General features: G+C 34.1%; 1 protein-coding gene across 2 annotated transcripts in view; it reads right to left on the reverse strand.

Moving 5' to 3' along the window:
• Positions 1 to 25,160, reverse strand: part of LOC145255695 (nitric oxide synthase, inducible-like) — a 203,244-nt gene that overhangs the window by 101,133 nt on the left and 76,951 nt on the right. For both annotated transcript variants that reach the window (XM_080114269.1, XM_080114268.1), the window contains exons 10-12: positions 20,284 to 20,478; positions 12,485 to 12,549; positions 8,299 to 8,443 (exon numbers count right to left, since the gene is read on the reverse strand). In XM_080114269.1, coding sequence (XP_079970395.1) covers positions 8,299 to 8,443; positions 12,485 to 12,549; positions 20,284 to 20,478 — 405 coding nt within the window. The remainder of the gene's footprint in view (positions 1 to 8,298; positions 8,444 to 12,484; positions 12,550 to 20,283; positions 20,479 to 25,160) is intronic.

Raw genomic sequence — 25,160 nt, forward strand, 5'->3', positions numbered from 1 at the left:
TCAACATATGACCAAACGAAGTAGCCCAGAGGGTTCAGCGTTTGCCAGCGGTCACCTAATTGTATCAGGGAATCACCACACGATGTGGTTCTCACTTAAAACCACGCCAAACACCATAACCATGGCCGGTAACTTCATTGAGCTGTGTCCTCAAACATTGAACCGACCAGATTTGCATTTGAAGGTGCTGGCACAGTGCAATCCGGATATGTGAGGGCTGTAGAGACCGGAGAAAAAGGTCCGGGTTACACTATATATATATATATATATATATATATATATATATATATATATATATATATATATATAAGGGATATATTAGGGATGGGACGATTCCAGTATTTTAACCGATATGGATACAGTTACTGATTCCGTATTAAATTCCCGATTCCGATACAATTAGCGATTCTGATTCTTTCTAAATTTCTACATATTTAGCTATAAAGTTGTTATTTTTCATGATTACCATAATAACACACGTTAAATGTGCAGATATTTTCTTAAACGTAAGAATACACTTGTAAGGGATGATCTATGGATTTTAGTTTTACTAAAAGGTTAAAATCAACAGATATTCACTATATTCGTATTACTATCAGCGGTAGAATATTTTTCTTTAAAGAAAATCAAATAATTAAAAGAATCGTTGGCATTGGAAAATAAACATAAATTTTTCCGATTCCAATACCGATTCCCCCAAAATTTCTGATTTTTTCGATTCCCGATTCTGATTAATCGACCCAACACTAATATATATATATATATATATATATATATATATATATATATATATATATATCAAATTGACAAGAAAGTTCTTGTGGTTTTTAATTTTTAAATTTAGACGAACATATCTTGGCTCAAACAAAAATTTATTGATTGTAATAAGCACCATCAAAATCAACACCCTTTTGCGAATGCAAAGCAAGTGTATTTATGCCAGTAATGTAAAAATCTTGTGTTCTGGTGGCGATGAAGTCGTTGAAGATGTTTTTAATATTGCTTAGATTTTTGAAGCATTTCTCATACAAAAAGTTGTTGAGATACTTGAAAAAGTGGTAGTTGTTAGGTGAAAGATCTGGAGAGTATGGCAGATGCTGCAGAGTTTCGTATCCTAATTTGTTCAACTTCTGCAGGGTCGCTTTAGCAACGTGTCATCGAGCATTGTCATGGAGGAGAATTGGGCCTTTTCTGTTGACTAATGCTGGGTGTTGTTGTCGAAGTTTTTGATGCATTTCATCCATTTGTTGACAGTATTTAATCACCGTAATAGTTTCACCTGCATTCAATAAGCTGCAATGGATGAGACCGATCACAGACCACCAAACATTCAGCATGACCTTCTTTTGGTGAAACTCCGGCCTTGGGAAGTGTCGCGGAAGTTCGATAGTGTCTAACCACTGAGTTGAGCATAAAGAACTCACTTTTCATCACTAGTCATGACCCGGTCAAGAAACAGGTCGTTCTTGTTGCGTAAAAGAAGGGAAGATGACACTTCATAATGACATTTCTTTTGATTGTTGTTCAATTCGTGAGGTACCCATTTATCAAGTGTGTTTGTCTTTCCAATCTTTCTTAAGTGGTTGGAAATCGCGGCACTTATGAAAGTGACAATACAATATCAGGGAAAGGTGGAAGGGGGGGTTGCAATGGACTGCTGAAAATCCAGTTTGTTTACCGCCTCTTCATCTAGCTATTTTGGGTTGTTTTAATTTCAGAGTTTTTCCCTTCTTCTAGCCTTATGCCAGCCAAGGGGCCAACAAGGCAGTGGAGAAGAGGATTGTCGTATGTCAGGGCATGTTCACATGCTGGTGGACCATGGCATAGCACCTCTGGGGCTCTCTGCTGACCCAAAGACCCCGGACATTTAACCTGGTGCCACAGGGCATCAATATCCATATGTGGCCACGAGGAGGCATGTCAGGTGTCTTAACACTGGAGACGCTAATTGTACTAACAAGGGAAACTTACGCATTCTGCTTCCTTTTCGCCAAAAGGCTACCCAGTGGCAGAAATTGGAAGTGAGAAGCATGCAAGCAAGCACTCAGCACTAATGCTGCTGCACTAGACACATCCCAGTGTCTTGTGTTTTAAAAGCACGCACACACACACGCACACATATACATAATCATATATAAAGTATATACATATATAGAATTATTAGTGATGGGACGATTCACCTATTTTTCCCGATTCCGATACAATTACTGATTCTGTACTAAATTCTCGATTCTGATACAATTACCGATTCCGATTCTTTATAAATCTCTAAATATTTTACTATAAAATTGTTATTTTCTCTCGATTACTGTAAGAAAACATCTTAAATGTGCATGTATTTTCTCAAACATAAAAAAAACACGCTTGTGAGGGAATGATTTAAAGATTTTAATCCTACTGGAAGTTTAAATGAATAAATATTTATTATTTCATTATTACTACAAGCAATGGAAGATGTTTCTTAAACCAAAATCAAATAAAAAAGATAATTTAAGGAATCGGTTCTTACATCAGAAAGTAGGCTCAAATTTTCCCGATTCCGATTCCCCAAAAAGCTCCAATTTTTCTGATTCCTGATTCCACCCAATCGTCCCAACACTAATGCTTATATACGTACATATATACATCATCGACTTACACCTGCCAAGTTCCAATTTGTTTCAATGTTGACCTCTTAGCAATTTTTTATCAGCTAAAAACCAAATTGAATTTGTTCTACAACTCCAAGCCTCCTATATATCAAGTCTCAAGTCTGTCAACCAAAAATTAACAGAGTAATTTGGAAGTGACTGTTCCACACACAGATAAGCAGACAGACAAGGTCACATTACACACACACACACACACACACACACACACACACACACACACACACACACACACACACACACACACACACACACACACACACATATAATATAAAGCTGAACGTTATAAAGCTGAACGTCTTTGTGTGTGTCTGGTCACGAATAGGCTCCTATATGGTTGACTATTATAGAAAACTGATCACATATAATGATACAAGATGTATCGAGACACAGGAATGGGTATGTTTGATCTGGCATAATGATGATTCATTAAAATTGTGGGGTCTGCATACGCGCCTGGTTCACAAAGTATGAAAATAAAAAAATTTAAAAATTAAAAAAACACGTTTACAAGTGTTTTTGATATAGATGTACATAATAATACTTTGATAAGTATATTTTAACTTAAATAGGGATTATATAATAAAATTGTGGGGTCTGCGTTCGTGCCTGGCTTCCATAGAATGGAAATAGGCACAAACTTTAATAAAGACTTTTCAATAATAAAGACTGCGTAAGTATACCTTGATAATTATGTTTCAGTTTGAAGAAATATGATATAATAAAATTATGGAGTGTTCGTTCGCACCTGACCTCCATAGAATGGAAATATGTCACCTAGTTTAACAAGGTTTTTTAATAGCGATCCAAAGAATATTGTGATAAGTGTTTCAGTGTGAACAGATATGGTATAATAAATTATGGGGGTTCTCTATTTTATTTTTACGTTCATCATATTTTGCTTTGGTTTTGATACCCCCAAATTGGAAACTATCTCTTTACAAGCCTTCCTTTTCATAACCTATCATACTTTCATAAATCAGAGTCCAGTTTCTGTAGGCTGTTTTTGAACTCAGTCAACGACAGGTACTTTTGCTAGTATGATTATATATGCATACATGAATTTTTAAATAAGATGGTTGTACCCATATTATCCCCTTCCCACAAATTCTTCAAAATACTACAAGGAAACAGTAAGTTGGAGAATATTTAGATTATGCTTGGACGCATCTAAAATAAAATAGATCCATTCAATTTAGTTCTTCAGCGAATGCATGTTAAGGGAGATAACTCCTTTCGTTTTTATGTGTTTGTAACAAATATTTTTCAACAAACCTTTTTGGCATTGTCAGAATTCTCTCTCCCCAGGGCCGGCCTTGGGCCACTGTAACCTAGGTAGGCACAGTGGACCCCACACTTTCATAGGCCCCATGCTGATTCAATTTTTTCTTTCAAAATCTTAATTTTTACTTATTATCCTTAATCACACAGAGCCCCGCACAATCCATTTTGCATGGGATCATGCAATAACCAAGGCTGGCCCTACCTCTCATGAAAAAACAAAATTAAAGAAAAATCTAGATGATGTACACATTTGAACAAGTTATGTTTGCAGCCATGTTCTAAACTTGGTAATTGTCGATTAATTAGTTATTCCTGTACCTGTAAATATGCATTGTATGCTTATGTATTCCTAATTTTATATGTAGCTATAGATATAATTGAATTTGCATTTAATAGTACAATCTTACATTAAACTAGTGTTCATTTTCTATAAAATATGACAGAAAAAAATTATGCTTTGCCAGTATTCATACTTAATATTCATATAAAATCATGGAAGTGCATCAATAATTTATTGTTTTTATATAAATAAGTAATATCATTTCTGTTGTCTAAGAAAAAACATCCGCTATTGACTTTTTATTTAGAGTGGATGATTTTTTCCGAATCCATTTCAGTGGGGAGGTTGTCTGACTTGCTATTTGCTTTCCAATGTCCCCCTTACCACTTAAAAGTTTTTTTTGTTTTTTTTACAGGGGGTAGAAAAAAGCATGTTTTAACTTACTAACTTTTGTGTCACGGGACGACTTTATATTTATTTATTATAAGTAAATACACATTGGTGTTTTTTATAGAATGAAATATCAACTATTCTCACCTACAATTAAAAATAAGTTTTTTACTTTCAAATTATATATATGATGTGGCTATATTGATTAAAGTGCAAGGGGGATAACTCATGTTTGTTTTGAATCTCACAAGTTAATCCTTAATGCTTGTAGAGTAGCTCACACCTCTTTGACCTAGTTCTTTTTTTTTGGGTGTGTGATTTTCGCTTCACTGATGTGTGTGAGAATTTGTTCCTTATATAAAAAATAATATGAGATTTAAGCAGCTGTTGTCGTTAGGGCTATATTTATCAGGGGAATACCAAGTAGGAAGTTGAGCAGCAAGATATTTGTTTGTATTATATTTATATTTCTGCATGTTGTCACAGTCGCGGAAATAAGAAGCATGGAGGAAATTTCAAAGGCCAGCAGATGAGGAAATAAGCTGTCAGAGTAGAACGTTTTCTGACATCTTGTTACCTTTACAGTGAAGTGGTGCAATTTTGCTGTTAGTTGGGTTGGTTGGAGATATTTATGTTGAGGGGGCACAAGTGCAGCAAGTTCGTTAGAGCATGTTCTGTTGAAGTATTTGTAAAACAAGCATAAACATACAACATTGCAGGGATGCGACAGGGGTACAACTTTGCTAGAGAGTGTGGTATCTATTAGGCTAGAGACTCTTTTTTATACCCTATTCAAGGGGGAGAGACTCCACATTAAAAAACGACCCTGGTGTCTAACTCTGTCCTGTGGGGAGGCATTGTAAATAGGGACTAGTGGTTGGTGCACCAGCTCAGATTTGAAAACACTACTCCACATAGCCGAATAGTGAATATTGGCAGGGGTGAGAAATTTTTTAACCTGATAGAAGGAGCCAACCTTCTTTTGCAGCAGACTTGGCAGTATCTTTTATGTGTTTATTCTAATTCATGTTAGACTGAGGAGTTTTGATATCAAATTCTCAGGAAGTGTGCAATCAGCCATCACATGGTTGCAAAGGTTTCTTATAATTTTTAAAGGAAAGGAGTTTTGTCTTAGTAATATTAAAATGTTACCATCGTTTTTCCTACTACAGACTGGATGTCATTTTATAAGAATTCAGTCATTGCCTTGGATATGAGTGTGTGTTTGATTGACCCACATAAAGTATTGTGCCATCAAGAAATATACCCATCTCGGATGCAATTAAATCAGTGAAGTTGTTTATGAAAATTAGGAATATCAAAAATCCAAGTGTTGACCTCTAACTAATGTGATGTTTTTTTTTGTTGTATGGCCATTAATGACGACCTGGATACTTTTCTTTTTACACCACTTATTCACTCCATACAAGGCTCAGTGCTACTTGGACTTAATGAGCTACTATTTTGGACCATATCTGCAGGGACACTGTGTAGAGTAAAATACTTTCTGGCGTATCGTGAAGGGGTGGAATTTTACTGGTTGTCAAGTTAGTCGGAGATATTTATGTCGAAGGGGTCCAAGTACTAAGAGTTTGTCAGAGCAGATTTCATTAAAATACTTCTAAGACAGGCACAGGAATGCAAGATTGCAGTAATGGAACAAGTGGTGTGATTATCTGAATATTAATTTACTTGTCCGACGTCCGGTGTCACAACAGAAAACACCATTATTGAAAACATTAATTAATAATAAAGGAATTACCTCCCTTTATAGTCGCTCTTTATCAGTTAAAAAATTATTAAAACCATTTTCTTTCCAAAATTTTCAAAACAAAATAATAATAATAATAATAATAATAATAATAATAATAATAATAATATGACGGTCTGCTGATTGTTTCAAGTTGACTATTTTATTTTATAATTTAAAAAATATCATGTTGAGAGAAGACTAAGTTTTTTTTATTATAGTTTCTTTTTAAAATTAAAATAATGTGCCAATGAATCTGTTCTTTCATAATTTATATTAAAAATTATTCAGAAAAAAAAAAACAAAAAAAAAACAATGTATTGTGTGTTTAATTTTCATTGAAAAAAAATCTAAATTGTTTAAATCAATTCTTTAAGCTTTAAAAAGTTAAAAAAAAAAGAATTTACTAAAAAATTGTTTTAAATTTGTCATTATTTGTTTTATTTTGTTTTTTTTATTCATTTTATTTATAATGTGTTTTTAAAAAATTTAAACTACTGTAGAATTTCCACGGGTTCTACTAGTATTAAATATTCTCCCAGAGTAATTATATTAAAACTTCTATTGCAAATGGATATGTGACTGACTAACAAACTGACCATGTAGCTGTATAAAAAATGAACTAAAACTGAATTTGCAAATGAAAATTTTCTTAGCATATATTTTGTTTGGCATTCACCTTTTTTAATTTGAGCTTATAAATATTTAAATTTAAATGATTGAGATTTTCGGACTGACTTCCTCATCTTGGTTGTTATAGTCACAACGTTTCGGCCGTTTTGCCCTCCGGCCTTCATCAGGTGTTTTGTATCGAACTGAGGAACCGATTGTTAGGAGTCCCGAACCCAACCCAACCCTTTATTATTATTACGGGGGTACCATGTTCGGACTCCAGCTAGGCTCCGGGACATAGTTGCTGATTCTGTTTTGATTGTTACTTTTTACTGCCTTCGTTCAGGATTGAACTCAGCACCTTTGGGTAACTGTAAACTTTGATACAACGTCTAGGACCACTTGGCCATATGTCACTAGGACAGACAATTACTATTTAAATTTAAGATTCAAAGGAAGAGTTTAGCAGGCATATGTGTGCTATGTAATGATTAGGGCTATGACAAGAGAATATTTTCATTATTTTGATTCTCAAGTATATATCTTATATGTTATTAGATTGAGTGATGTGGTTCTCGATTGATTAACTGTGTCGGATATAAACTCCAGAATCAAAACAATGATAAGAATATTCTCTTGTCATAACCCTAGCAATGATGCATGGAAGTCAAACCTGGCTAGTGAGAGTTGAGAACATACATTGCATGGAGAGAAATGATATGAGAATTGGATGACCTTAGAGGAAGATTAAATCTGGATGGTGTAGGGAGATGTGTATAGAACGAGGCACTTTATTGGTATGATCACGTTGAACAAACGGGTGTGAGTTCTTGGGTTTGCAGGTGTAGAACGATTGAGGCAGCAGGATCAGTTTGCGAGGAGAAGGCTAAGGAAAACGTGGGAGGAAATGATAAATACAGACTTGAGATAAAATCTGAAATTGAGCCTTTTTAATTTGAAGCTGATCTCATAAAATTTCAAGTCAAGCTTCTTTTTTTTTTTTCAAAACTGAGACTTAGCATTTAAAAAATAAAAGTTGAGGCATATAAAAATTAAAGTGGGACTTTTAGGAGTTGAGCTTTTGTAATTTGAAACTGATTTTTTGAAATCTGAAATTGACCTTTTGAAATTTAAAATTAAGCTTTTTAAATTTCAAATTGAGCTTTTTAAAATGAGCTTAAGCTTTTGTAAAACTGAATTTAAATGTATATTAGAATATATATATTAGATGATTTGAGGATAATAATCTATTCACGAGTAAATGTTACAAATATTAAATTTTATTGGATGTCAATCTTTAGAGGTTATCGTATAATCGATAAGATGGCACTTACAGTTGTGGTGAAAGCGTTTCTGCATATTCTGGCAAGGGATTCTGCAAACTGGAATGATTTACCCGTCTCTGTGGCATAGAGAATTGTACATGGGATCCGTCTTTTTTTAACTTTATACATCATGTAAGCAGAAAAAGACACGGCCCTACAAAGAAAAATAGGAAAATGAAGAAACAAAACATTTAAATGATTACTTTGACTTTATTGACCCATCCCATGGCTTATAAAAGAACTTCTTACTCGTCAATTTGATCATATGTAGACTATACTCTTGCATTAAAACTTGATTGGAAGCGACCAGATCAACAGGCCAGATGCATTTCACAAAAGTAAACCAAATTTTGTCTCATTCTGCACATCTGTAATTCACACAACCAGTTGAAACAAAGTAAGAATTTCAGCATTTGAACTCAAACACTTTTAAAAAGCAAGCATATTTCGGACATCTTGAAATGCTACTTCTAGCAGTAGCAAGGGCTGGAAGTCGATGTTGTCATGATGATGATCATCATCATTGATTTAACATCCATTGTATTTGCCAAGATTTCCAAAAGTTGGCTCCATGGAGCCTTGGGGCTCCATGAGTGAGACTGGGGGGGGGGGGCTCCAGAGGTCCTTTCTTAAAGAGGACCAAATGCTTTAAATGGAAAAATTAAATGACTTCAAGCATTTAATTATTGGTCTTTTTTACTGGAAAAAAATATGATACATAACTACAGGCGTAAAGAGTTTCAGGATGGTATGTGAAAAAGAAAATAAATTAACAAAAAATGCAACAATTTTTGATTAATAAAAAACAAAAATTGGTTGTAAATATTATCATTAGTTAGTGTTAAAATTTGAAATTAATGTTTTTCATATTTATTTTTGAAATTATCTTGTTAGTGCTCCATGAAAAAAAGGGGCTCCATGGTGTCCTAACGTTTGGGAAACCCTGATATATGCAGGCATATGTTTTAAAAATTGTCTTGCAAACTAACCCGCCTCTTCTCAGATCTTTATTTACCTTTCTGTCTCTTGAGTCCTTATTTTATAATTTTCTCCCATGCTTTCATTGGCCTTCCCAAGTGAGCTGGGCCTGCTTCCTCAACTGTTCCACATCTACTGACACAATAACTCTCATGCATTCTTTCAATGTGACAATACTATCTGAATTATTCAGATCTGTTTTGAAAACTGACATTACAATACATCTATCATATCATTTCTCTCCATGCAACACATGCCTTCAATCTATCACTAATCATCATCAACCTTGTCTTCTTCTTCTTCTTCTTCTTCTTCTTCTTCTTCTTCTTCTTCTTCTTCTTCTTCTTCTTCTTCTTCTTCACTACCACCATCATCATCATCATGATTATTATTATTATTATTGTTATTATTATTATCCCCCCACCTTCTAAATTTTAACCCCTCCTCAATGTAGCAGAGCTGTAGCAACGGGTAGTGTCATAACTATAATGTTGGGAACTTTAGGTTTTGACAGTATCACCTAAGTTCAGATTGGTTTAACATACAACGGTATTAGGGTCACAGCTTGGTTAAAAAAGGCTTTGGCGAAACCCAAAAAACGTCTATATCAGGGTTTAACTGCACCTGTCAACTTTTGCCAATGACATTCTATGGCAAGCAGCAATGTTCAGTCATTTGTTGCAGTGCATAGTAAAGATATAACACTCTTACATTAGCACATGTGAAACTGTCACTCAATGCCTACAGATGACGACTTTTTTTCGCCGACGATGCAACTACTGGTTCTTGTTAACCTTGGTGTTGAAGATTTTTTAAAACCCTTCAGCAACACAAAGTGATTCAAATCTACGAGAATGACCTCAATCAAAAGCAGATGATATTGTCTGTAGCGTCAATATTTATACATCGACGTACAAAAGCAGAATGCATAAACGCGTTTGTATGCATATTGTCAGTGCATCATTATCTTAAATAAAAACAAATAGTTATCTTTTGGACCAATTAGAAAATTTTCTGAATCTATTTGAAATGGGTCTTTATGGGAGCTACCCAAATCATTTACAAACCAGATTTTTCTTCAAAAAGCCAGAGGAACCCAGTTGATTCGAGTCTATGGATTGGTGTCACTGGCCCTCTCTCTACTCACATGCATACGAACATTAATGAACAATCGAATACACTTGCAACTCACTGACTTATTATCGTATGGCTATCTATATAAACCCTATTCGTTGAAATATTCCAATCTTTCTGACTGAAATATTTTACTTATACAAAACGAATATTGGCTATTAAAAACAACTTTTAATGAATTATAATTTATTTTATTGAGCAAAGAAGTTTTGAATCTGATTTTCCTGACCTCTGAAACTCAGGGCTCTTAATTAACCGATCCAGACTTCCTCTAATGTCTCAGTTAATGAAACCCCTTGTTTTTACAAGAACTCTAAAATATTCCAGAATATTCTGTTTTCCTATTGCTGTAAACCTTCCATTTTAAATGAATATATAAATTATCTCTTTTGTGAATATATGCCTTCTTAACTAATTATTTTGTTTTGTTTACTGTATGAAAATGTCTCTCGTTTCCTGACATTTGAATATAAAACCTAGAAATCTTTTTCAAGGAAAATATTTCTATGAATCCGGCTCATCCTAAAAATATCTCCCTCCTTATAAATCACCCTAAAGTAAAACCAAAAAACTTGTCGCGAACACATCCCTAAAAACTGATGACCGCCTCTCATATGTCATCTCCATGTTCGGCACTGCATTTAGGTTGAACTCGCTCAACAACAACCAGGAGCAGTAGGGAAGTGAAGGTGGTCCAGTGGTTAATGACATGGACTGACAACCAAGGTGCGTAAAGTTTGAACCCAGTTCATGCCATAGAAACATTTTCACTTAGGAATGTTGGCAACCTGCACACGATACTCAATATATTTCTAGAAAAAATCTAACTAGAAAGATATCAGGGAAATAAATGCCAACAATAATCATCTGATGCATATGATATGAATGAATTGTGCATCCTATTAAAGTCCAATCTTTTCTCACTGTAGTAGAGGTGATGACAGTATAGTTGTGTCACCGCTACTTGGCTAACAGAGCTCTGGTAAAAATTCAGAAAGAGACGGCATCAGGATCCGTCGCCCTCTGGTCATCTCTGCCTCAGGGTGTGACACACAAAGATGTATCAAGTTCGAGGCTTTAAATCAATAAAGTAAAAATAGCAAGGTTGCTTCTGCTCCATTCCTTTGTGCGTTCTGAGACAAACCTTCTCCAACTTCACATGCAACAACTGAGACTTGCTACTCTTAGTATTAGGGATAAAATCTGCAATTCTCATCATTATCAAATCATATTCATTTTAAGACCCATTTTACATGCCTTTATGGCTTTAAGAAATTAACTTCTAAATTAATCTAGCTCTGTTTAAGTTTTTATTTATCCCTTTTTCCCTTTCTTATGACTTCTACCTATGTTTACCTTAGCTTACTCCTGGGAACTGAACTTGCTACCTCAATTTCAGTACATCTGCTAATCCAAGAGCTCTCATCTATTCTTTTAACATGGTCATATCATCGGAGTCTATTCTACACACATCTCTTTGTACCGTCTACATTTAAACTTCGGCTGAGGTTATCAGAACTAAGTATGTCCTTAATACCCACATTACACATCCATTTTATCATTCTCATATCATTTTGCTCCATGCAACGCATGTCCTCAACTCTCACTGATCAGGTTTCACTTCGACACTGCATACACACAGCTGAGAGACTCTTCCCTTAAAGTGATAATACTCTACTGGTAAGTAATAGCAGAAAGTCCTTGAACTTAATCCGTCCAATTCTAATTTTTGCAATCACACTTGCACCTGCTCCAATCTGTGCTCCAATAGTACCATCAAGGTCATAAAAATTCTCAGTAACCTCAATAGTTTTGCCATCTAGATATATTTTATCCACAATTCTCATTCTTTCCATTGTCTTATAATAATTTTTGCATATAACCTCTCTCAACCTATCAGTAATTTCAATGAATATCTTATGTACCCAAGGCTTATAAATGCCACAAAAGTGTGAATTGCACCCGATTGTAAATATCGCAACAGTTTTGCTCCAACCGCCATTGAATGCCATTTTGAAATGATATACATATAGAAAGTGATTAAAACGAGAATTAAAAAAATAGCGATCACAAATTCACTCACAGAGCCACATGACGTAGAGTTTTTCTTTTGAAATTCTTCCATTTGTAGCCAAGCCACGCCACTTCCTAAAATAAGAGGAAAATAATAGTAATGCTTAATGGTTATTTCCAACGTGTTTGCAACAAAACAAATAGTTTATCGTGATGAACATTTCCATTTTATACTTAGTTTTCACATATACTAATAGTATGTTCAAATATGCTAATATAGGATTAAAATATGCTAATCTAGTATTCAAATATGCTAATGTGGAATTCTGATATGTTAATGTATTATTCAAATATGCTAACGTGGTATTGAAATATTCTAATATAGTATTGAAATTACACACGCATAAAGTTCACACACACACACACACACACACACACACACACACATATATATGTATTTCTCAAAAACCTCTGGCCTTAATGGAGGGGAGACAAAAATTTGCTGCTATGGTTTCAAATGATCTGAAATAACAGCAAGGGGAGACTTGATTCCAAATATTTCTCAAAAGTTATATCTCCCTTGTTTGGTTTTCATGCATAAAGTAAATTTCACAATGTATAAGGATTATTTGATACTGGAGATATTCATAATTGTACCCTATTTCCAAAACAGGGGAGATATTACATATCAGAAATAATAAAGTCTCCCCTTGCTGTTATTTCAGATCATTTGAAACTATAACAGCAAGTTTTTGTCTCCCCTCCATTAAGGCCAGAGGTTTTGGGGAAATATCAGATATTTTGTAATTCATATGCAAAACTAGGAAACAAATGACTATGATTAAAGTATTGGTAAAGGCGCAGTATCTTTCCACCCACGAAAAATCCTTTAAAATTATCACTCTTATAGGTTTTCGATGGTGTTGAAAATGAAAATAACAGTAAAAATCACAGGAAACGAGTAGTTTCCAAGATATGAAGAAATTATAAAGTGGGAGATCACTTTTCTATATTAATTTAACATAAAATGAACATCCACTTTATAGCCAAGGTGGCCATAAAGTGGGTGCTCATTTTACATTAAATTAATGTAGAAAAGTGATTCACCACTTTTTAAAACAGTAATGTGCGACCTTAAGGGCAAATGTCACATAACCCATTAAACAATTCAGGTCATTAGCTTTCCAACGAGCCTTTATTTGTTAAATTCTGAATAATAGTTGCTGAGATTTGGAAGTGGCCCCAAAAGTGGTATATCTACAGTACCGGCAAACAGAAAGTCTGCACTTGTAATTTTTTCAAAAACTGCAAATTTAAGCTAAATTTGATGTAACTGTTTAAACAACCTATACCTCATTTGATTGGCCTTTTATTCTTCTATAATTTTACTTGTTTATATTTGACTTTTAATTGCAATATTCTAGTGTTCACGTCAATTTAAAAAATAATTTCAAATTGAGGAGGCAAAAAGAAAGTCTGCAACAACAAATTCGCTTAAAATCAGCTTAAATTATCGCCCCTAATACAGTTTAATATATCCACCAACAGGCAATAAAGCATCCCTAATCGTAATTATTGTTGTTCCAGGTAATATAATGTAACATTTAGTCTATATGCCACGCTTTTCTCTTAGTGATCGTCAGGAGCTCATTAATCTCCACCTTTCTGGTTTATCCAATCGAGAAATCGTCCTCAGATTGAAATGCGATGAGAAAACGGTACGAAAGACTGTACAAAAGCATAAAAACACTGGCAGTGTTCACGATGCTCCTAAATCTGGTTGTACTAGTTGTACTTCTAACAGGGAAGACAATGCTATTAAGAAGAAATAGACTTGAAACGGCTCCCCAAATCCAACAATAATGCAATCTTGTTAAAAAGTGCTGTCTTTCTACTGTCAAGAACAGATTAAAGGAATTTAATTTGTGAGGATATGTTGCAAGACGCAAGTCAATCATTTCTGTAAAGAACAGAAAGCGCCATCTGGACTTCGTCAGATGCAAAGAAAATCATGACTCTTCATATTGGTCAAAAGTGATTTTTAGCGATGAAAGCAAGTTCAATAGGCTAGGCAGTGATAGTAGGCAGTATGTCCGTCGGAGGAAAGACAAAGAATTTAATCTTAGGTGCTCAGTTTCAATGCTGCAAGGTGGTGGAGGTTCAGTTTTGGTGTGGGGCATTATTAGTGCCAATAGTTCAGGGCCTATAGTTCGCTTGCAAGGTCGAATTAATTCGACCAAGTACATTAATATGTTGACTGAGCATTTTCTACCCTACTTTGGTCGGAATTTGGATGATAGTCCCATCTTCATGCTGGATAATGCTCCCATTCACACAGCTGGCAATGTCAAGAGGTTCCTGGAAGAACATGATATTCCATGTTTGGATTGGCTTGCACAATCTCCAAACCTCAATCTTATCGAAAACGTATGGCATTACATCAAGCAATAGCTATGCAATGATAAAATTTCCCATTTGGAAGAACTTTGGACAAAAATTAAAGAAAAGTGGGATGCCCTTTCCCTGGAGTATTGATGCAGTCCAACTCAAGGAATTCTCCACATATTGCAGGCTGTGATATTGCAGAAGGGCTATGCTACTAAATATTAACTACTTCATTGTGTTCCTGTTGTATTTGTGTTGCATTAATGTCCTAAAATTACATTTAAATAACAATTTTCTATTGTGCAGACTTTCTTTTAGCCACCTCAGTTTAAAGTTATTTTTTTTAAAATGACGTGAATACTAGAATATTTCAATTAAAAGTCAAATATGAACAGGTAAAATTATAGAAGAATAAAAGGCCAATCAAATGAGGTGTAGTTTGTTTAAACAATTACATTAAATTTAGCTTAGATTTGCAGTTTTTGAAAAAATTACAAGTGCAGACTTTCTTTTTTGCTGCCTGTATATATATATATATATATATATATATATATATATATATATATATATATATATATATATATATATATACTCATCGCCAAAGTCAAGCAGTTCTGGGGAAGAAACTATTAGAGTATAAGGCTTTCTTACATCTAGAGATCTCTAGTATGGGACTTTGCTGCTTGTTGGGTTTGTCGGGGATATTTACATCGAGGGGGTACAAGGGCAGATTGGAGGTCTTCCTCTAGTGTTTCTGCCATTTCCTTAGATATGAGTTCATTTGTTTTCCCCTTGTGCCTGTTATAGAGCGTGGTGTCATCAACAAATATACCCATCTCAGAGACAATTTTATCAAGGAGGTCATTTATGAATATTAGGAATAATAAAGATCCAAGGATAGATCCCTGAGGTACTCCTGCATTTATATCATATTGCTTAGATGTATGACCGCCAAGGACAACCTGGATTTTTCTCATATTTAAGAAGGATTTAATTCTGTTAAGTATTCGTCCAGTGATACTGTATGATCTGATTTTCCTGAGAAGACCATCATGCCAGACGCTGTCAAAAGCCGAAGATATATCTAGAGCTACCGCTCTACCCTCCCCTGTTTTGTCCAGTGTATAGTATATACGTTCAGAGATTACAGTTAGGATATCTGCTGCAGAACGGGCTTGCTTTTAGTATTCGCTCATTACTCATTCTTATGTCATAACCAATCCATCTTTGTTAGGATTATGTGAGGAACGTTTCAATACTACCAATCATACATTCTGCGAAAAGATCAGTATTCAGTATGTCATCTTTAAGTATGTATCGACGCATGGAGTGAAGCAGCATTTATGGAAGACTTTCTGTTGATTAATTTGTGATCAACATGAAGTCCACATCTCAGACCTATACAAAAGGATGGAAAAAAAAATGCTTTATGGACCTGAATCTTGGTGTTTAGTTCTACACCCTCTGGTTGCAAAGGCAGTGACGAAATTTGTCACAAGCATTAAACGCTTTGGCTGTGTCGTTGATAATTTTATTAATCAAGCGATACAAGCGAGTTCACAATAATATGTTTTCACATACTTTAACTTTATGCCATCTACTGTGATATTTGGAAATTGCTGAACAGATGGTTTGTGGTTTACACCTTTAGTCACTCTCTCTCTCTCTCTCACACACACACACACACACACACACACACACACACACACACACACACACACACACACACACATTAGTGATGGGACGATTCCAATATTTTTTACCGATTCCGATACAATTACTGATTCCATACTAAATTCCTGATTCTGCTACATTTACCGATTCCAATTCTGATTCTTTATAAATTTCAAAATATTTAATTATGAAGTCGATATTTTTTCTGATTACCGTAAAAACACCTATTAAATGTGCAGATGCTTTTTCAAACATAAAAACACAGATGGATGGGGAAAGATGATCTATAGATTTTAGTTTTAAAAATCAATAAATATTTGTTATTTTATTATTGCTATCAGCAGTAAAAGATTTTGTTTTAAATAAAATCAAATATAATTATAGGGACTGTTTTTAGGCAATCGGAAAATAGACACAAATTTTTCCGATACTGATATCGCTCCTGATACCCTACAAAGTTCCGATTCCCGATTCTGATTCCTATTAATCGTCCCAACACTAATTTATATATATATATATATATATATATATATATATATATATATATATATATATATATAAGGAGCACTCCAAATGTAATGACTCCTATTTTTTATTCCGCCCAAATAGATAAAAGGGGGATTGCGTATCACATTGTTATGATGACTAAGTTGATGCATTCATAACCTGAAAGTTTCATCTCTCTGTTGCAGATACTGACATTGTGAAACTTTAAGAAAGCAAGTTTGAAGAAGAATTTTATTGCATATCGTTTTTCTAAAGTGTATTCATGTCCAGATCGCATTTTTGAATTTTACCAACTGGGACAATCAGGCTTTAGTAGGGTGTATTTCAATTACTGCTGTGACTGTTCATTTGAATCTGAAATCATAAAAATTGGTTAGCCATTTTATATGTATAGCAATAACATACAAAATTTTCAAGAGTTTGCGACAATCATAAATGCTTGTACAAAAAAGCCTGGAAACTTATTTAAGGCACCTCGTGTGTGTGTGTGTGTGTATATATATATATATATATATATATATATATATATATATATATATATATATATATACACACACACACACACGAGGTGTGTGTGTGTGTGTATATATATATATATATATATATATATATATAGAGAGAGAGAGAGAGAGAGAACGATATATATATATATATATATATATATATATATATATATATATATATATATATATATATATATACATATATTTCTGTAGAAATATTTTTTATTCACTTATATATCACAAAATCAATCACTTAATTATTATATCAATCAGTGAATCTATTTTACCCTTAACTCATCAGAAGAAATAGCAACAATCAATCCACCAAAAATTCAAAATAGTGTAATGAAAGAAACATATAAGGTATTTGCAGCTTCTCTTCCAATTTTCGGATTTTTTAATCATGTCCAAATGCATTTTATTTCTTTTTGGTGGATTGATTATTGATACTTTTTCTTCCGATGAGTTAAGGGCAAAATAGATTCACTGATTGATATAAAAAATTAAGTGATTGATTTTGTACTACAAAACAGATACTGTAAAGAATTGTGAATGTTAACTGAATTAAAGCAATAAATTGTAAGATGGTCAACATCATGAAATGTGGAATATAGACTTTTGTTATTCATTCATTATATATATATATCGATAGATAGATAGATGGATAGATAGATATATGGAGAGAGAGAGAGAGAGAGAGGGAGAGGTGGGTGAGAAATAGAAAAGAGGGAAAAGTGAGAGTGTAGACGGATGGGGAGAAGAGAGATGTGGATAGAGAGGGGATGAAGAGAGAAGAGTAATAGAGAATAGAGAGGTGAGAGAGACAGGGTGATTTTGGAACGATTTGTCATCATTAAGGGAAAGAGATAGAACAGAGACAAGAGAGAGGGTGCAGGCAGATAGGGAAGAGAGATATGGGGGAAAAAGAAATGAAGAGAGAGGGAAAGAGAGAGAAAAAGAGAAAGAGTGAAGAGAGAGAGAGAGGGGATGTCTATGACAACATCACGATGTATTCTGATTTTATGAATCCTTTTACTTTGTAACTATTGTAAAATCATGATTATTTTTAGTGCAGACGAAAGTTTCGCATTTGATTGAAGGAATTCAATGACGTATCTCTGCTTCTGACGCACGTCTATGACAGAGGGGGCGTTCTTTAAATCTTACACCGTAAATATCTGCAACACAGAGATGAAACTTTCAGGTAATGAATGCATTAGTTCAGTCATCATAAGAATTCAATTTGCAATCCCTGACGGCTCCATTTAGGCAGAATAAAAAGTAGGAGGAACTAATTTTAGAACGTCCCTCTTATAAACTGTGTCAATCGCTTTATTGCAGATTAGTAAAATATCAATATTTCCCTAAATATACGTCACAAAAAAAAATGAAGATTGTACCGTCAAAGGGTTGCTTTAAGGTTAGTTATTCCCCCAAATTTTATTCAAATTCATGCTATATTTACGAAGTTACGGCATTCTATTCAAAGAAATTTTACTGTCCATCACTTTATTGCAAATCTCTTACAATGCCAAAAAAGCAGGTGAATAAAGGTTTTCAAAAAGCAAAGGATAGTTGCTGGACTCGCAGAAGGATTGTCCATAAAAATTTAGCCAATGAGTTGGAATGGGGTCCAAAAACCTTGGCTGCATTCTGGAACAACCCGAACACCAAATCCAGAAAAATAAGGGCGCCAGGAAAAAACCTTTTAGATCGTGATATTCGGAAAATTCGTAGAGAAGTCAACCGAAACACAAACAGCACCAGTGCTTTCGATTTTGCAAAAGCTGGAATCGCTCCAAGACCCAGGCATACCTGATACAATGTGTTGAATGAGATTGCAAGGACATCAAACCTCTTCCAATCCCTCCATTGAGCAAACAACATAGGGAAAAACGAATGGCTTGGACACAGAATTACATGAAAATGGATTTCCAACAGGTCCTATTTAGGGATGAAGCCCATCCTACTCTTGACGGTCCTGATAGATGGACCAAAGTTTGAAATTCGAACGGAACTCCAACCCATTACAGAGTTCATCACCAACAAGGAGGTGGAGGCAATATGTTTTGGCTGGGAATCATAGGGGATAAGTTGGTTGGATCATTCGGAGTGCCAGAGGGTGTAAAGCTTACCAGCAATACGTACAGGGCCTTTTTGGATAATCATTTGTCGACATGACTAGATGACCTACCATTGTCACATCGCTTTTAGATGATTTTTATACATGACAATGTACCATCCCATTGTGCTTTGGGGCACTGCATCCTTCCTTGAATCTATGGAATTTATATGAGGCTCATATCTAGGATATGTTTTTGTTTATTATTCTTTGACAGAAAAGTATAAAAAGTAAAGTTCGCAAGATAAGACATTGTATTTTTGCCTTTAAACAACAATTTTAACAAACCTGCAATAAAGCGATGGACAGTGGAAATTCTTCGATAAAGAATAAAATGTCATAACTTCGTGAATATCGCTAGAATTTGAATAAAATTTTGGAAAATAACTAACCTTAAAGGAGTCGTTTAATGATACAATTTTCATTTTGTTGTGACGTATATTTAGTGAAATATTGATATTTTACTAATTTGCAATAAAGCGATTGACATAGTATATACATACACATATATATTTAATTAAAATTTGAATTTAAGTTTTTAAATTAAAAGTTAAAATATTGACATGACATGTCTACTAATTTAATACATAAGATACATAATATTTTCTAGCTTTGCATCTACACTTTCACATTGTTTTCATATAAGCATTCTTTTTTTAGACATTGATGCTTTTTTACCTGATATTCGTAGGAAGGTTTCAGCTTGTAGTTAAGCATTTCCATGTGAAAAACAGGAGTGATGCTTCCGCTGATTGGGGGAACGATCCACACCCAATCAGCTGGACATCCACCGCGGGATATATTTTCCTGGTGCATGTGGGTAATGAACGTCTCCGTTGCTGTATGGTGATCCATAATCGTCACCCCAGCTAACTGTAAAAGAAAGAACAAAAATAAATTGCATCTCTTCAGACTCATGTCTATATTAAGGTTGATTAGTATTTATTTCTCTCCCACCATGAGAAATGTGACACAAGGGCCTGAATGTTGGAGAGAAGAGTCAGCACATTCAAGGTGTACTGCACAAAAAATGCCTGGACAGCTCAGTTAGTACTCCCATAGTGTTTCTCATCTTTTGGTTAGTAATTATTCTCGCCCCCTTGATTTTTATCCTAGTATTTTACATAAGGGCCGTTGCTTGAATGGAAAAGTTTGAGTGATATTGATAGGGGCACCCCAGGCAATAAGCTTTCTCAAAGAGAGTGCAAACCTGGGAGGGTGGATCTCTTAGAAGTTCACAGGACGAGCATAATACCGCAATCAACAGGGGAAAGGCCATTTCAGAAATGACTTTGACTCTGATGAGTTTGGTGCTAAAGCAATAAGTCCCGAGACGAAAATTTTTTTTTATGAAGTTTTGGTCAGTGTGACCTCTAAGCTTCTACCAGGAGTTGCTGTTTCTAAAACCAACAGATTCGTTTATATTTTCTACTGCTCGAATCCAGTCAGTTTCATATCACAATGTTTACTAATGGATGTTGGCAACTTTCAGTGGTCCCGCCTATAAATACTTGATTTTAGAAGGAATTGGGGAAACCAATGCCAACAAGAGAATCCAACCGGTCAAAGATAATGTATTCTGATGACACACTGATGGCTGACTAATTTTTTTGTTTGGTCCCTCAATTTATTGGAGAGGGACCTATGTTTTCAGTGGCATCTATGTGTCCATCTGTGCATCTGGATGATTGCCAGATAACCGTCCATTAGTTTTTCCTGAAATTTTGACACAAATTGTATTTCATTAAATAGGTGTACATTATTTGCGAAAATTCCCGTTGCGTCCCCAGAGGCTCAAAAGAGGTCAAAAATGCTCCAAAATGGCCAAAAATGACACGTTTTGCCCCATAACTTTTGATCCATCCATTAGATTTTTCTGAAACTTGGCCAAAATGTGGAACTCATTGTTCTTAATATACATCCAGTATGGGTGACCCTGGCAACATTCTGGTTCACGTCCTTGGGAACTTTATTTATCTGTTGTCAGAACCTAACTCTGGAACAAATCAGGGAAGCCAATGCCCACAACAGAATTAAGCCGATCAAAAAAAAACGTCATGAATGCTGATTCATAGAATTAACTTTTTACTGCAGCAAGGAATAACACAAGGCTGGAAGGTGCAGAAAATCAGTTCCGCTGAGGGGAATTTGTGTTTGATTTAAAACTAAATGATATCCTCCATTAAGGGTGCCTCTACGTTACCCCCCCCCCACTATCAGTAGCTGATTCTAGAAAGAATGTGTGAAACCAATGCTAGTTAAGATGGCGAATAAACTATGCAAATTCACCTTCATTAATACATCTATATATATCTATTATATATATTCACCTTCATTAATACATCTATATATATCTATTAATACATCTATATATATCTATTATATATATAAAAGTGAACATGTCTGTGTGTGTGTCTGTATACATTTTCCGATGCAATAATTCTGTCAATTTTTAGCCTACAGATTTAAAATTTGATATACAGGGTACTGAGATTTGGGAAAATCTTTGTAATCCATTTTCACCCCCAAATTTGGCTGTTAAGGGGTTAAAGTTCAACGATTTGACCTTTGAGAACTTTACCAAACTCCACCGACAATTTTTGGTCTAAACACTTGAAATTTTAGATATAGGTTCTTTGGACATGGATCTAACTTAATGATTTGATTTGAGCCCAAAGCAATAAATGTTAAGGGGCCATAATTGGGGTCAAAGTTTTTAAAAAATTGACCTCTGCGGTTTCTACCAAATTACTCAGACAATTTCTGGTCTAAACATTTGAAATTTTACATATTCAGAGATAGAGATAGGGCAAGCTTTTTAATTGATTTGGGTCGAAAACTTTTAGTTACCAATATATAAATGTATGTATGTATGTATGTATGTATGTATGTATGTATGTATGTATGTATGTTTGCATGTCTGCCTAAAACTTTCGACAGAGGCGACGGATTTTACCAAGATTAGTATCGTTGTGAAGTACGACCTTTCGTACGACAAATATCGAAAAATTGGCTAAAAACATTAATATCTTCGCCTTTAACCAGGCACTTTTCTACAGGGGATGGTCGATTTTTTTCGCCGATATTTTTTAAAGTAATCCTCTCTTTTCGATTGTCAAGCTTTAATTTAAATATAAGTCACTTCCAGTTTGGCGGTGGTCGTAACAGAAAAGACGTCAGGTTTTTTCTCCGTTCTTTTCCTCCTTCGAGGTTCGAGCCTGCCTTCCTACTACCACTTTTTTTTTTTGCTCAACAGACACATCAAAACACCCGGGCAACGCCGGGCTGAAATGCTAGTATATATATATATATATATATATATATATATATATATATATATATATATATATATATATATATATATATATATACTATCAGAGAAATTGGATTGTTGCTGGCACCTTGCATCCACTGTGTGGGGGCTACGTTGATCAGATCAGTCAGGTGTCAATATAACCGAAATTTACTAAAATAATTTTAGTAAATTTCGGTCATATTGACACCTGACTGATCTGATCAACGTAGCCCCCACACAGTGGATGCAAGGTGCCAGCAACAATCCAATTTCTCTGATTTGTTCCGTTAGCAACTATTCTTCCAGTTCAAAACCAACTACAAGGTTTTAGGGGCCATGATTTCTTGAACCATATATGAAAGAAATCACAGGATCAACATTGACTATCGATTCGTTGTAGGAATTTATGTGGTTGTCGCTGTATAGTTCTACGATTAGTCAACTGTGTCGAAAAATTCCTTATCTTATGTTGCCGGGCGTATTACTTGTACTTGGTTGTTGGGGCCTATGTTTTGTTAAACCGGCATATAAGAAACCTCTGAATCACATTTTCACTAAATATGTGTGCAAACTGTTTTGTAATTTCTTCAGGATCAGTTGCTTGTCAATTATAAAGTTTAATTAAAGTACCGTAATATTCCAGTTTTATATTGCAAAAATAATAGATATTTTAAAAATATATACGCGAACGTAAATTTTCCAATCTTATAAATAAACTTCAGTTAGCAAAAAAAAAAAAAAGCATTAAGAAATTTATGTGCGAAGTTTGAACCTACAGACCACGCCATGCAAAAAAACAAAAAAACAAAAACAAAAAAAAAAACAAAACAAAAACAGAACACATTAATTTTCAAGTGTTATAAAATTCTTTGCAGTTAATGAAAAAAAAAAAAACTAAGAAATTTACGTGCAGAGTTTGAACCTACAAACCACGTCATGCAAAAAAACCCCAAAAACAAACAAACAAAAAACAAACAAAAACAAAAACAAAACACACTATCAGCTTACCCACAGTAGAATTTTCACGGTTCATTGTGCTATCATTGTTGCTGAAAGACGACATGGAAAAAATGGCTTTACTGATGATAGATAAATTAAAAGAACGGTTTTGATTATCGATTATTGGTAATTATCGGGGAGCATTCTGAGACAAAACTTAACTAAGATCACTTCCAGACGTATATACTAAAGTTCTATAAATTTGAAAGAAAATCTGTTCAGCCGTTTTGGAGTCTATGAGGAACGAACTCACACACACAGACAAAGCTGCATTTGTATATATATAAATATATATATATATATATATATATATATATAATGAGAAATATGGAAATAGTGTTCCTTTTTATTTCTCTCTCTCTCTCTCTCTCTATATATATATATATATATATATATATATATATATATTGTATTCTTACTCGCATTAGTATGATCAGATGGAAGGTCTGTATTGTAGTATTTCAGAAGGACATTCCTTCATCATACATCTGTTCTACTTTGGACTATACATATTAAATTGTAAACGTGAGCAATTCTGCAGTAATTGGAACTTAATTTTATTTGTTCTAAAAATATCTTCTTCTTCTTCTTCTTCTTCTTCTTCTTATTCTTCTTCTTATTATTATTATTATTATTATTATTATTATTATTATTATTTAAACTTAGTAATATAAGGCTTGTGTTAATGTTTAATAGTGTTTATTTTATTGTAAATATTTTATTTTATTCATTTATTTTTTGGTGTACTTTGTGTAATTCTCATTTTGTTTAAGTTTTAATTTATTTAAACGGTTGATGTTTCACAACTTTGTCAAATGGTTAAAAGGAAGCATTTTATGGTAATGATTAATTAACGCATTAGCATGTAAATATGAATGCGCACATACACACACGTATATATATATTTATTTTTTGCATATAAACATAGTTTCTAATTTCTTTTTTGTTAATAATAACAATACACATATATTCATCGTAGTTACTTATTCTACCATTCAAATACATAGTCTTTTTTTACTCGCTCTAAAGTAGTAGAAGCAAAGATGGAAATATGCATAAACAGGTACTGTATCAACAATCCTCAAGCAATTAATACAAACTAATCGTCGTAGTAGAAGGAGTAGGTAATATGTCCTAAGATGGCGTACTGTTGCCGCATCTGGAGAGGAACTGCTCAGAGCACCTTTTCCTGCTTGGAGAGGGTACAAAACTGATATTGAAATCTGGTGATGTGCTTTTCTCCTGCCTGCTACCTCTTTCT

Source organism: Euprymna scolopes, chromosome 31 (assembly GCF_053919585.1).
Source record: "Euprymna scolopes isolate OS-2025 chromosome 31, ASM5391958v1, whole genome shotgun sequence".
Classification (NCBI taxonomy): Eukaryota; Metazoa; Mollusca; class Cephalopoda; order Sepiida; family Sepiolidae; genus Euprymna; species Euprymna scolopes.